At 43.6% G+C, this 14738-nt stretch overlaps 1 protein-coding gene across 3 annotated transcripts in view; it reads right to left on the bottom strand.

Annotated features, from left to right (window-relative positions):
• PTPRH (protein tyrosine phosphatase receptor type H) overlaps positions 1-14738 on the bottom strand; it is a 307023-nt gene that overhangs the window by 118581 nt on the left and 173704 nt on the right. The window contains exon 8 of one of the 3 annotated variants that reach the window (XM_073571084.1): positions 4528-4788. The exons of the other annotated variants lie outside the window; for them this stretch is intronic. Within the exon in view, the coding sequence (XP_073427185.1) occupies positions 4528-4788 (261 nt within the window). The remainder of the gene's footprint in view (positions 1-4527; positions 4789-14738) is intronic. 3 annotated transcript variants of the gene reach the window in all.

The following is a 14738-nucleotide window of genomic DNA, read 5'->3' on the forward strand; positions in this document are numbered from 1 at the left end:
CAGTCTTTGACAGGTTCAGTTTCAGATATAGTGAGGACATGATATTAGACACAGCGTTTAGACAATCGCCAGTGTTTTCTAGAAAGGCTGGCGTGATGTCAGGAGAAGAAGCGTATAATTGGGTGTCATCAGCATAGAGATGGTACTGGAAACCAAATCTACTGATTGTTTGACCAATAGGGGCAGTGTACAAGGAGAAGAGGAGGGGGCCTAGAACCGATCCTTGAGGAACCCCAACAGTAAGGAGAAGGTGAGAGGAGGAGGAACCGGCAAAAGAAACAGTAAAGGAGCGGTCGGAGAGATAGGAGGAGAACCAGGAGAGAACGGTGTCCTTGAGGCCAATGGAATGGAGCATAGTGAGGAGGAGCTGATGATCCACAGTGTCGAATGCTGCAGAGAGATCCAAGAGAATTAGCATGGAGTAATGACCATTTGATTTAGCTGTTAGCAGATCATTAGAGACTTTAGTGAGGGCAGTTTCAGTGGAGTGTAAAGAGTGGAAACCGGATTGGAGAAGGTCGAGAAGAGAGTTTTCTGAGAGATAGTGGATAAGACGGGAGTGGACCAGGCATTCCAGGAGTTTAGAGATGAAGGGAAGATTATAGACAGGTCTATAGTTAGCGGCACAGTTTTGGTCGAGGGATGGTTTTTTAAGTAGTGGATGTATGATGGCATGCTTAAATGAGGAGGGAAAAATACCAGAAGAGAGAGAGAGGTTAAATATTTTAGTTAGGTGAGGGGTGACAGCAGGGGAAAGGGACTGGAGGAGCTGTGACGGAAATGGGTCACTGGTGCAAGTAGTTGGGCGAGAAGATGCAAGGAGCCTGCTTACTACTTCTTCTGTGACTGGTTCAAAATCAGAGAGTGAGTTAGATGCAGTGGGGGAGGGAGTACAGTGCATGGTATGAGGGGATTTGGAGATAATTTCCTGTAGGATCTGGTCAATTTTTTCTTTGAAGTAATTGGCCAGATCGTCAGCTCGGAGCTCCGTGGTTGGGGCCTGTACTCTTGGATTGAGTAGAGAATGAAAAGTGTCAAAGAGACGTTTCGGGTTATTGGACAGTGAGATGCTGAGGGTGTTGAAATAGGTTTGTTTGGAGAGGTGAAGGGCAGTGTTGTATGTTCTAAGCATAAACTTAAAATGGATGAAATCTTTGTGTAGATTGGATTTTCTCCACAGACGTTCGGCGCACCTGGAGCACCGCTGCAGGAAACGTGTTTGCACCGTGTGCCAGGGTTGTCGCCATCTGCGTTGTGGTGTTCTATTTATAGGGGGTGCAAATTCATCCAGGGCACTTTGAAGTGTTTCATTGTAATGCTTCAATGCAGAATCAGGACATGAGAGGGAGGAGATAGGGGCCAATGAAGACTGCAAGTTCTTCAGAAGTTTCAGCAACAGGAAGCGCCACCACTGTTGCAAACATGGGTACATTGATAGGGGCTCACTCAGATGTTTCAACCCCTTAAGCAGAACATCTAACTACATCTCTGACTCATGAACTCTGCTTGCAGTTTTATCTCTAGGAACACAATGCCTTTGTAGCTTCTATTCTTTTTTCCCTATTCGTACAAGGCAATAATCCTTAATCTTTACAAATGTATGTATATATCCACCACAACCCAACCAAAGGCCCCCGTCACACATAGCGACTCACCAGCGATCCCGACAACGATATCAACTTGTCAGGATCGCTGGTGTGTCGCTACATGATCGCTGGTGAGCTGTCAAACAGGCAGCTTCACCAGCGATCAGCACCAGCGACGCCGAACGCGTGGTGTCACTGTGTACGTTAGTTACCAGCGCGCTGATGCAGGGAGCTGGTAACTAAGGTACACATTGGGTTTCTAGGTGACGCGCACTGCTTAGAAACCCTGCGTTTACCCTAGTTACCAGCGCGCTGATCGCTGGTCTCCCACCTGTCACACGCAGCGATGCGTGCTGGCCAGCGGGAGACCAGCGATCAAAAAAATGTCCTGGCTATTCCAGGACGATCAACGATAACCAGCAGGGGGGCCGGTCGCTGGTCAGTGTCACACACAGCGATCTCGCTGGTGAGATCGCTGTTGCGTCACAAAAATTGTGACTCAGCAGCGATCTCGCTAGCGAGATCGCTATGTGTGACTGGGGCTTAAGTCGCCACTAGGACAGACAGATGAGAGGATCTGCTTTGATTTTATCACAATTGCATATAAAACTGGGCTAGAAAAACAGTTTTAACCCGTGTAACTCAGACATGAACTTACGTGTTGTTGTGTTAGCAGTATTAGATGGATTGCTGTAAGTTCCATTACTGGTAACAGCAAAAACGGTGAAGCTGTAATCTGTTCCCGGGGCTAGGCCTGTTAATACTGCGGTACTTGCATTTATACCAGTCATACTTTTAGACCCGTATTTCACAGCATAAGTGTATGAGCTGTTATAAGGGTCAGAGGAGAGTGTCCACTTGAGGGTCACAGAAGTGTCTGATACAGATGTAACCTCAAAGTTCTTGACAGAAGAGGACTCTTAGAAGACAGAAATACCAAAAAGTTGTCAGACAGCACAATGCTTTATTAAGACGGAAGGAAACCTGACACATGGCTAAGTTATCGATTGTTAAATGTGTACAGGATCAAAACCATTAACGGTATAGGAATACATCACCAGAGCCAACAACTTTACAAGAATACATAACCAGAACCACCATTAGTACAGGAATACATCACCAGAACTACCAACCATGCAGAGATATTACATCAAAACCACTATCAGTACAGAAATAAATACATCATCATAACCACCAGCCGTAATGAAATTAATCACCAAATCCACCCGAACTACAGAAATATAACACCAGAACCACCATTAGTACATCACCAGAATGACGATTAGTACAGTAATACCTCACCAGAACAGTACAAAAATACATCACAACTACCAAATGTACAGAAACACAGAAATACCATCAGTATATTAATTCATCACCAGAACTCCTGTCAGCACAGCAATACATCACCAGAACCAGTTGCAAAAATTGCATCAAAATGTTGGCATACTTAAAATTACACCAGGGGAAGTGGAGTAAACTTGTGCCAAATACAATTTTCACTTAAATTTTGCAGACTTGGCATCAAAATTCACTAGAAAACCCTGTTAAAAAAAACTGTTTAAACCCATGTAGGGCACATGTCAGACGCGGCCAGGCTTCAAAGGAGACTGTGATTTCTGCTATATGCAGAAATGCTGTCGCCTCACTGTATATAGCACAAGCGATTGGATGATTGCATGTTCAAGTTCCCTAAGGGGGCCAACAATAATCGTAAAAAGTAAACGTTTTAAAAAAAAAGTTGAAAATAAATAAATAATCTCACCTTTTCCCCCATTGAAAATAAAGATATTAAAACAATTTAAAAATACATTTGTGGCATTGCCGCATTCAGAAAAGTCTGATATCAAAAATATAAAAACAATGAATCCAAATCCGTTAACGAAAAACAATATTAGTTTGTTTGATCGCCGCAATTCCACAAGAAAGGTCGTCACAAAGGATCAAAAATTCAAATCTATCCTAAAATGGGACAAGTAAAAACCTTGTCTCACCCCGCACGACACATGTCAGAACACATCTCCATTGTCAGAAAAACATAGATGTTACAGGTCTTGGAAAATGGTTACACAACCCGAAAATTTTTTTGCAAACTTCCAGTTTTTTTATTATTTTAGTGGTGAAAAAAATCAGAAGCGGTGGCCATCACCATAATCATATTGATGAAGAGAATCATACTGCATGTACATTTTAGCTACACAAATGTACACCGTAAAAACGATTCCCAAAAACCAATGTCAGAATTGTGGTTTATTCACCATTTCACCGTACATGGAATTTGTTTCTCGTTTTCCAGTACACTATGTGGTAAAATGAATGATGTCATTCTAAAATACCAACTCGTCCCGCAAAAAAGAAGCCCTTATATGTCAATGTGGATGGAAAAATAAAAGTGTTATGGTTCCTGGGAAGAAAGGGAGGAGAAAACGGTAATGCAAAAACGGAAATTGGCAGCGGCATGAAGGTTTCAAAAGGACTTTCAGCGAAGAATGACTATTCAAACCAAGTACATACGCTCAGTGAAAACATCTACATGAAAATTAAAAGGAAAAAACAAAAAAACGCAAATAAAAACTTAAACCCTAATTAATTACTTACTACATTTGTGCCTTTATTTTTTTTCTCCAGCTTTGTGTGTTTTCACCTTTATTAATTACTCTCAGTTAAATTTTCTATTTGCTCCTTTAAGCCTAATTTATGTGTGATCGCTGTTTAAATTTTTTTTGGTTTGCGGGCGAAGTTTAGCGATTCCAATTATCATTGGCTAATTCACCAATTTGGCACAACTTCAGTCCAGTCCCCCCTCTCTGGAGAGATTATTTTGCACGTCATTGAAAAAGTCGCATCCTTTTGCTCAAAAAGTCACCAAAATAGTTAATGAGAAAGAAGCCCACCTTGAAATTGCAGCTAGAAAAATAGTGTAACACAGACATGACCTTACGTGTTGTTGTCTTTGCAGTATTAGATGGATTGCTAGTAGTTCCATTACTAGTGACTGCATAGACGGTGAAGCTGTAATCGGTTCCCGGGGATAGGCCGGTTATCACTGTGGTGCTTGTCGTTATAGCAGTCTTATTATTAGACCCATATTTCACAGTATAGGTGTATGAGCTCTTATTAGGGTCAGTGGAGGGCGTCCACGTGAGGGTCACAGACGTGTCTGAAACGGCTGTCATCTGTATGTTCATGACAGTGGAGGGCACTTGGAAGATAAGTACCAAAAATTGTAAATTGTGAGCCCTTTTTATTTGCCAAAAATTTCCATAAAATAATTTTTTTAGGAAATGGAATGTAAAAGCTTGACACAATGATAGAGTTCAAAATTAAAATTAACACAATACAAATTACACCTTTTGGGGGAATTAATAATCATTTACAGATAATATTTTGTCATTTTTCTAATAAGCAACAAGTGAGACGTCACTTACCTGAGACCCCTGGATTGAAGCACAAACTAGAGAATAGGTGTGATTAAATATGCAGTAGTGCCATTAAAAATAATTACCTACAGAATACCAGCCCAAAATCTCTCAGTGAGTATATTACAACGCTGTTAGCATTAGGCATGTTACAGTGCTTAATGTTATAATTAATTTTCCTAACACACACAGATGTAGTAATCTTTTACTTGTGAGATGGCACAATACTTTAATAACATTGCCATATTTTGGGTTATTTGCCAAGTTATGGATCGTTACATGTGTGCATGATCAGAACAATTTATCAGCACAGGCATATATTAACAGAACCACAATTAGTACAGGAATACATCACATCACCAGACCCATGATTAGTACATGAATATATCCCCAGAACCACCAACTATACAGAAGTATAAAATCAAAATGACCATTACAGAAACGCATCACCAGAACTACTATTAGTATGGGAATACATCACCATAAACACAACAGTACATGAATACATCACCAGAACCACCAACAGTACAGTAATACAGCATCACAGACACCAACAGTACCAAAATACAGAATCAGCATCAGAACTTATATACAACAAAACTATCAGTACAGAAATATATCACTAGAATCAGTAGCAAAATTGCATCAATATTTTTGCACACGTAAAAATATGGCAGGGTCACTGGACAAAAGTTTTAACAAATGTTGTGATTTTTAAAAAAGTAGCATCTGATAAATGAGGTGAAACATCTGGAGTAGCTAAATTCCACCAGCAAAATGGGGAACAAAATAAACAGACAAGCACATATAATATATAATAAAATAGGCAAAGATAAAATAATGAATTGGCTATTTTGTCTAGTTTTCTGTATTACACCTTTTTTTGCTTACACCCAATTAATTATTGTATTTGCTTTTTTTTAAAGTCTGTTTTATGTGGGCTCTCATGTTTGTTTTTTCTTTGCTTTGTTGGTGGAGTGTTGCATTTCCAGATGTTCTTAGCTGATTTATCAATTGCGACCTTTAAAAAAAAAAAAATTTGGCACAATTTCACTTCAGTAATTTCGATCATTCGATCAAGGAATTTTCCATATTTCTGCATAAATTTGACCTGCAACTACATCAGATGTTCACACAAGTCCATAAATAGGTAAAGAAAACCAAACAAATCAGTAAAAAAACATTAGAATGTCATTTTTCTAAAATTACGAAAATAAGCCAGTATCATATGTCTGTCAGTGATAAAAGTATGTGAACCTTTGCTTTCTATATGTGGTGTGAGCTCCTTGTTCAGCAAAAACTGTATCCAAACTTTCCCAATAATTATTGATTAGTTGTGCACATCAGTATCGAGGGATTTTAGATCATTACTCCCTACAAAACAACTTCAATTCTAGTGGGCTTCTCCCATGAACTGTTTGTTTCAAGTTATTCCACATTTGTATAAGATTAAGGTCAGAAAACTTTAGCTTTATTTTTCTTTAAGCCTCCTTTTGTAGAAAGTCTTGTGTGCTTTGAATCATTGTCTTACTGTATAATCTACAGTCAGGGCCGGCGTTAGGAGCAGGCAGACCAGGCAGCTGCCTAGGGCCCCCGCTCCCCCAGGGGCCCCCAACTAGCGGCAAATCATTGAAGAAGGCAATGATGGAGGAGAGAACGTCAGCTGACGCTCCGTCTCCCATCATTCCCCATTCTGCCTCTGAAACACAGCGGGTGCTGCGCTCCCAGGCAGTGCAGGAGACAGGAGTCGGGAGCAGCGCGGGTAAGAGGAGAAGGTGAGGATTTTTTTTAATATATCGTTGTGTGTGCTGGACAGTGGGGCCATTCTCGGGGGGAGGGGGTATATGCTATGTGGCCTGGGCTATATACCATGTGGTGCTGGGCTATATACCATGTGTGGTGCTGGGCTATATACCATGTGGTGCTGGGCTATATACCATGTGGTGCTGGGCTATATACCATGTGGTGCTGGGCTATATACCATGTGTGGCCTGGCCTATATATACCATGTGTGGCCTGGCCTATATACCATGTGGTGCTGGGCTATATACCATGTGGTGCTGGGCTATACACCATGTGAGGCTAGGCTATACACCATGTGAGGCTGGGCTATATACCATGTGAGGCTGGGCTATATACCATGTGAGGCTGGGCTATATACCATGTGAGGCTGGGCTATATACCATGTGTTGTGATGGGCTATATACTATGTGGTCCTAGGCTATATACCATGTGTGGTCCAAGGCTATATACCATGTGTGGCCTGGCTATATACCATGTGGTGCTGGGCTATATACCATGTGGTGCTGGGCTATTTACCATGTGTGGCCGGGCTATATACCATGTGGTGCTGGGCTATATACCATGTGGTGCTGGGCTATATACCATGTGGTGCTGGGCTATATACCATGTGGTGCTGGGCTATATACCATGTGGTGCTGGGCTATATACCATGTGGTGCTGGGCTATATACCATGTGGTGCTGGGCTATATACCATGTGGTGCTGGGCTATAAACCATGTGGTGCTGGGCTATAAACCATGTGGTGCTGGGCTATATACCATGTGGTGCTGGGCTATATACCATGTGGTGCTGGGCTATATACCATGTGGTGCTGGGCTATATACCATGTGGTGCTGGGCTATATACCATGTGGTGCTGGGCTATATACCATGTGGTGCTGGGCTATATACCATGTGGTGCTGGGCTATATACCATGTGTGGCCTGGCCTATATACTATGTGGTGCTGGGCTATATACCATGTGGTGCTGGGCTATATACCATGTGGTGCTGGGCTATATACCATGTGGTGCTGGGCTATATACCATGTGGTGCTGGGCTATATACCATGTGGTGCTGGGCTATATACCATGTGGTGCTGGGCTATATACCATGTGAGGCTGGGCTATATACCATGTGAGGCTGGGCTATATACCATGTGAGGCTGGGCTATATACCATGTGGTGCTGGGCTATATACCATGTGGTGCTGGGCTATATACCATGTGAGGCTGGGCTATATACCATGTGTGGCCTGGGCTATATACCATGTGTGGCCTGGGCTATATACCATGTGGTGCTGGGCTATATACCATGTGGTGCTGGGCTATATACCATGTGGTGCTGGGCTATATACCATGTGGTGCTGGGCTATATACCATGTGGTGCTGGGCTATATACCATGTGGTGCTGGGCTATATACCATGTGGTGCTGGGCTATATACCATGTGGTGCTGGGCTATATACCATGTGGTGCTGGGCTATATACCATGTGAGGCAGGGCTATATACCATGTGAGGCTGGGCTATATACCATGTGAGGCTGGGCTATATACCATGTGAGGCTGGGCTATATACCATGTGAGGCTGGGCTATATACCTTGTGAGGCTGGGCTATATACCATGTGGTGCTGGGCTATAAACCATGTGGTGCTGGGCTATATACCATGTGGTGCTGGGCTATATACCATGTGGTGCTGGGCTATATACCATGTGGTGCTGGGCTATATACCATGTGGTGCTGGGCTATATACCATGTGGTGCTGGGCTATATACCATGTGGTGCTGGGCTATATACCATGTGTGGCCTGGCCTATATACTATGTGGTGCTGGGCTATATACCATGTGGTGCTGGGCTATATACCATGTGGTGCTGGGCTATATACCATGTGGTGCTGGGCTATATACCATGTGGTGCTGGGCTATATACCATGTGGTGCTGGGCTATATACCATGTGGTGCTGGGCTATATACCATGTGGTGCTGGGCTATATACCATGTGAGGCTGGGCTATATACCATGTGAGGCTGGGCTATATACCATGTGAGGCTGGGCTATATACCATGTGAGGCTGGGCTATATACCATGTGAGGCTGGGCTATATACCATGTGAGGCTGGGCTATATACCTTGTGAGGCTGGGCTATATACCTTGTGAGGCTGGGCTATATACCTTGTGAGGCCGGGCTATATACCTTGTGAGGCTGGGCTATATACCATGTGTTTTGATGGGCTATATACTATGTGGTCCTAGGCTATATACCATGTGTGGCCTGGGCTATATACTATGTGGTCCAAGGCTATATACCATGTGTGGCCTGGGCTATATACTATGTGGTGCTGGGCTATATACCATGTGGTGCTGGGCTATATACCATGTGGTGCTGGGCTATATACCATGTGGTGCTGGGCTATATACCATGTGGTGCTGGGCTATATACCATGTGGTGCTGGGCTATATACCATGTGGTGCTGGGCTATATACCATGTGGTGCTGGGCTATATACCATGTGGTGCTGGGCTATATACCATGTGGTGCTGGGCTATATACCATGTGGTGCTGGGCTATACACCATGTGGTGCTGGGCTATACACCATGTGGTGCTGGGCTATACACCATGTGGTGCTGGGCTATACACCATGTGGTGCTGGGCTATACACCATGTGGTGCTGGGCTATACACCATGTGGTGCTGGGCTATACACCATGTGGTGCTGGGCTATATACCATGTGTGGTGATGGGCTATATACCATGTGTAGTGATGGGCTATATACTATGTGTGGCCTGGGCTATATACTATGTGGTCCGAGGCTATATACCATGTGGGGCTGGGCTATATACCATGTGTTGTGATGGGCTATATACCATGTGGGGCCTGGCCTATATACCATGTGGGGCTAGGCTATATACCATGTGGTGCTGGGCTATATACCATGTGTGGTGATGGGCTATATACTATGTGTGGCCTGGGCTATATACTATATGGTCCTAGGCTATATACCATGTGTGGCCTGGCCTATATACTATTTGGTGCTGGGCTATATAACATGTGGTGCTGGGTTATATACCATGTGGTGCTGGGCTATATACCATGCGGTGCTGGGCTATATACCATGCGGTGCTGGGCTATATACCATGCGGTGCTGGGCTATATACCATGCGGTGCTGGGCTATATACCATGCGGTGCTGGGCTATATACCATGCGGTGCTGGGCTATATACCATGTGAGGCTGGGCTATATACCATGTGTTGTGATGGGCTATATACTATGTGGTCCTAGGCTATATACTATGTGGTCCAAGGCTATATACCATGTGTGGCCTGGCTATATACCATGTGGTGCTGGGCTATATACCATGTGGTGCTGGGCTATATACCATGTGGTGCTGGGCTATATACCATGTGGTGCTGGGCTATATACCATGTGGTGCTGGGCTATACACCATGTGGTGCTGGGCTATACACCATGTGGTGCTGGGCTATATACCATGTAAGGCTGGGCTATATACCATGTGTTGTGATGGGCTATATACTATGTGGTCCTAGGCTATATACTATGTGGTCCAAGGCTATATACCATGTGTGGCCTGGCTATATACCATGTGGTGCTGGGCTATATACCATGTGGTGCTGTGCTATATACCATGTGGTGCTGGGCTATATACCATGTGGTGCTGGGCTATATACCATGTGGTGCTGGGCTATATACCATGTGGTGCTGGGCTATATACCATGGGGTGCTGGGCTATAATCCATGGGGTGCTGGGCTATAAACCATGGGGTGCTGGGCTATATACCATGGGGTGCTGGGCTATATACCATGTGGTGCGGGGCTATATACCATGTGGTGCGGGGCTATATACCATGTGGTGCGGGGCTATATACCATGTGGTGCTGGGCTATATACCATGTGGTGCTGGGCTATATACCATGTGGTGCTGGGCTATATACCATGTGGTGCTGGGCTATATACCATGTGGTGCTGGGCTATATACCATGTGGTGCTGGGCTATATACCATGTGGTGCTGGGCTATATACCATGTGGTGCTGGGCTATATACCATGTGGTGATGGGCTATATACCATATGGTGATGGGCTATATACCATATGGTGATGGGCTATATACCATGTGTTGTGATGGGCTATATACCATGTGTGGTGATGGGCTATATACCATGTGTGGTGATGGGCTATATACTATGTGTGGCCTGGGCTATATACTATGTGGTCCTAGGCTATATACCATGTGTGGCCTGGGCTATATACTATGTGGTCCTAGGCTATATACCATGTGTGGCCTGGCCTATATACTATGTGGTGCTGGGCTATATACCATGTGTAGCCTGGCCTATATACCATGTGGGGCTAGGCTATATACCATGTGGTGCTGGGCTATATACCATGTGTGGTGATGGGCTATATACCATGTGTGGCCTGGCCTATATACTATGCGGTGCTGGGCTATTTACCATGTGTGGTGCTGAGCTATATACCATCTGTGGCCTTGCCTAAATACCATGTGGTGCTGGGCTACATGCCATGTGGTGCTGGGCTACATGCCATGTGGTGCTGGGCTACATGCCATGTGGTGCTGGGCTATATACCATGTGGTGCTGGGCTATATACCATGTGTGGCCTGGGCTATATGCCATGTGTGGCCTGGGCTATATGCCATGTGTGGCCTGGGCTATATACCATGTGTGGTGCTGGGCTATATACCATGTGTGGTGCTGGGCTATATACCATGTGTGGTGCTGGGCTATATACCATGTGTGGTGCTGGGCTATATACCATGTGTGGTGCTGGGCTATATACCATGTGTGGTGCTGGGCTATATACCATGTGTGGTGCTGGGCTATATACCATGTGTGGTGCTGGGTTATATACCATGTGTGGTGCTGGGCTATATACCATGTGTGGTGCTGGGCTATATACCATGTGTGGTGCTGGGCTATATACCATGTGTGGCCTGGCCTATATACCATGTGGTGCTGGGCTATATACCATGTGGTGCTGGGCTATATACCATGTGGTGCTGGGCTACATACCATGTGGTCCTGGGCTATATACTATGTGGTGCTGGGCTATATACCATGTGTGGCCTGGCCTATATACTATGTGGTGCTGGGCTATATACCATGTGTGGCCTGGGCTATATACTATGTGGTCCTAGGGTATATACCATGTGGTCCTGGGCTATATACCATGTGTGGTGCTGGGCTATATACTATGTGGTGCTGGGCTATATACTATGTGGTCCTAGGCTATATACCATGTGGGGCTGGGCTATATACTGTACCACGTGTGGCCTGGGCTATATACTATGTGGTGCTGGGCTATATACCATGTGTGGCCTGGTTTATATGCTATGTGGTGCTGGGCTATATACCATGTGTGGCCTGGCTTATATACCATATGTTGATGGGCTATATACTATGTGGTGCTGGGCTATATACTATGTGCTGCTGAGCTATATACCATGTGTGGCCAGTGCTGTATACTATGTGGTCCTAGGCTATATACCATGTGTGGCTGGGCTATATACTATGCAGCTGAGTTATATACCATGGGGGGTACATTTTACATTATAGTCTATGAGGGAGGCTGTGTTATATATTATGGAGGGCTACATTATATTCTATGGGGGCTTTATTATATTTATTATATTCTATGGGGGTGATTGCATCGTACTCTATGAGGGGGCTAAATTATATTCTGTGGGGGCTGCATTATACTACAGTATATGAGGAGGGCTACATTGTATTCTATAGAGAGGCTGCATTATACTATATAAGGGGCTGCATTATATTCTATGGGGGGCTGCAATATACTCTATGAGGGGGCTGCCATATATTCTATGTAGGGGCTGCATTATATTCTATGGGGGGTTACATTATATTCTGTGGAGTTGCTGCATTATACTCTGTGGGGGAGCTGCATTATGCTCTAATGGGTGGCTGCACTATACTATAAGAGGGGAACTGTATTATAATCTATGGGGGATACATTATATTGTATGGCGGGGCTGCATTATACTATGTGGGGTGGCAGCATTATGCTCTATGCTATGGGGTGGCTGCATTATACTTTATGTGGGCTGCATTATACTGTATCGAGGACTATGGGGAATACATATGAAGAACTATGGGGTGCATTGTACTAGATAGATGACTATGGCGGTGCATTATACTATATGGAGCACTATGATGAGTAGTGTTGAGCATTCCGATACTGCAAATATCGGGTATCGGCCGAAATTCGCTGTATCGGAGTTCCGATACCGAGTTACGATATTTTTACAATATCGAATACCAGAATCGGAAGTTCCCATAATGCAATGAGCCAGTTGTGTTAGCCATGTTAACTAATGGCATGGCTGTGATTGGCTGCTGAAATGATGTCATCATGATGCGCGGTCTGTGCAGGCCTGCCGAGGGTCCGTACGGGCCTGCCAGGGGTCTGTGCGGGCCTTCCGGGGGGTCGTGTGTGTGTACAGGCATCGTCCGATGGGACTACAAGTCCCATCGGGCTATGCCTGCTACGATGACAGTGATTGACACATTAGCCAATGATGGGACAGTAGTAGTCGTCCCATCATCCGGCTAATGATTTGAATGTAAAAAAAACAAAACAAACATACATACTACATACAACATTCATACAACATACATACATACATACATACTACATACATACTTCATATATACTACATTCATACAGCATACATACTATATAATACATACATACTACATATATACTACATTCATACAACATACTACATATATACTACATTCATACAACATATATACATACTACATACATACTACATACATACTACAATCATACAACATACATACTGCATACTACATACTACATACATACTACATATATACTACATTCATAAAACATACATACTACATACATACTACATTCATACAACATACATACTACATATATACATACTACATAACACATACATACTACATATATACTACATTCATACAACATACATACTACATTCATACAACATACATACTACATACTACATACATACAACATACATACAACATGTTACATACATACAACATACAATACATTCATACAATACATACATATAGACATACAGTACATATAGCATAGAGTACATACTCACCATCACTTGTCACTTTGATCCCCGAAGCCAGTGTCATCTCACTGTAAAAAATATTAAAATAACAAACAACCAATATGCTCCCTGATCCGCAGAAATCCACGAGTGTCCCACGACGATCTCCTGCAGTGCATCACTGAGAGGTTACTATAGTTCACTGGTCTCACTTTATGGCAAAAGCTGCGTGGGAACTTTCTCACACAGCAATGCCAAAAGTGAGACTAGGGACTATTTTTTTACAGTGGCGGAGGAATACAGTGTGGAAGGATACCTACCTCCCGTCATTGTATTCCTGGAGCCCCTAGAGAGTGGTCGCATCAGCTGATGCTGCTGTTCTCCACGGGAGATCGTCATGGGACACTCGTGGATTTCTGCGGCTCAGGGAGTATATTGGTTGTTTGTTATTTTAATATTTTTTACAGATGACACTGGCTTCGGGGATCAAAGTGACAAGTGATGGTGAGTAGGAACTCTATGTTACAGTATATGTACGAATGTATTGTATGTAGTATGTATGTTGTATGTCTGTAGCATGTTGTATGTATGTAGTATGTATGTCGTATGTACTATGTATGTTGTATGAATGTAGTATGTATGTAGTATGTATGCATTATACTCTGAAGGGGCTGTATTATGCTCTATGAGGGCACTACATTATACTCTATATGAGCAGACTACATTATACTCCATGAGGGTGGAAGGGTTTTTTGTTTGTTTGTTTGTTTGTTTGTTTTTATACAATGTTTTAGGGAAAGATGGCATGAAGTTTTTTTTTTGGAGGGGGGATTTTACAGATTTTGCT

The sequence above is a fragment of the Dendrobates tinctorius genome, unplaced genomic scaffold, assembly GCF_039654945.1.
Source record: "Dendrobates tinctorius isolate UK_male_01 unplaced genomic scaffold, ASM3965494v1 ptg000028l, whole genome shotgun sequence".
Taxonomy (NCBI): domain Eukaryota; kingdom Metazoa; phylum Chordata; class Amphibia; order Anura; family Dendrobatidae; genus Dendrobates; species Dendrobates tinctorius.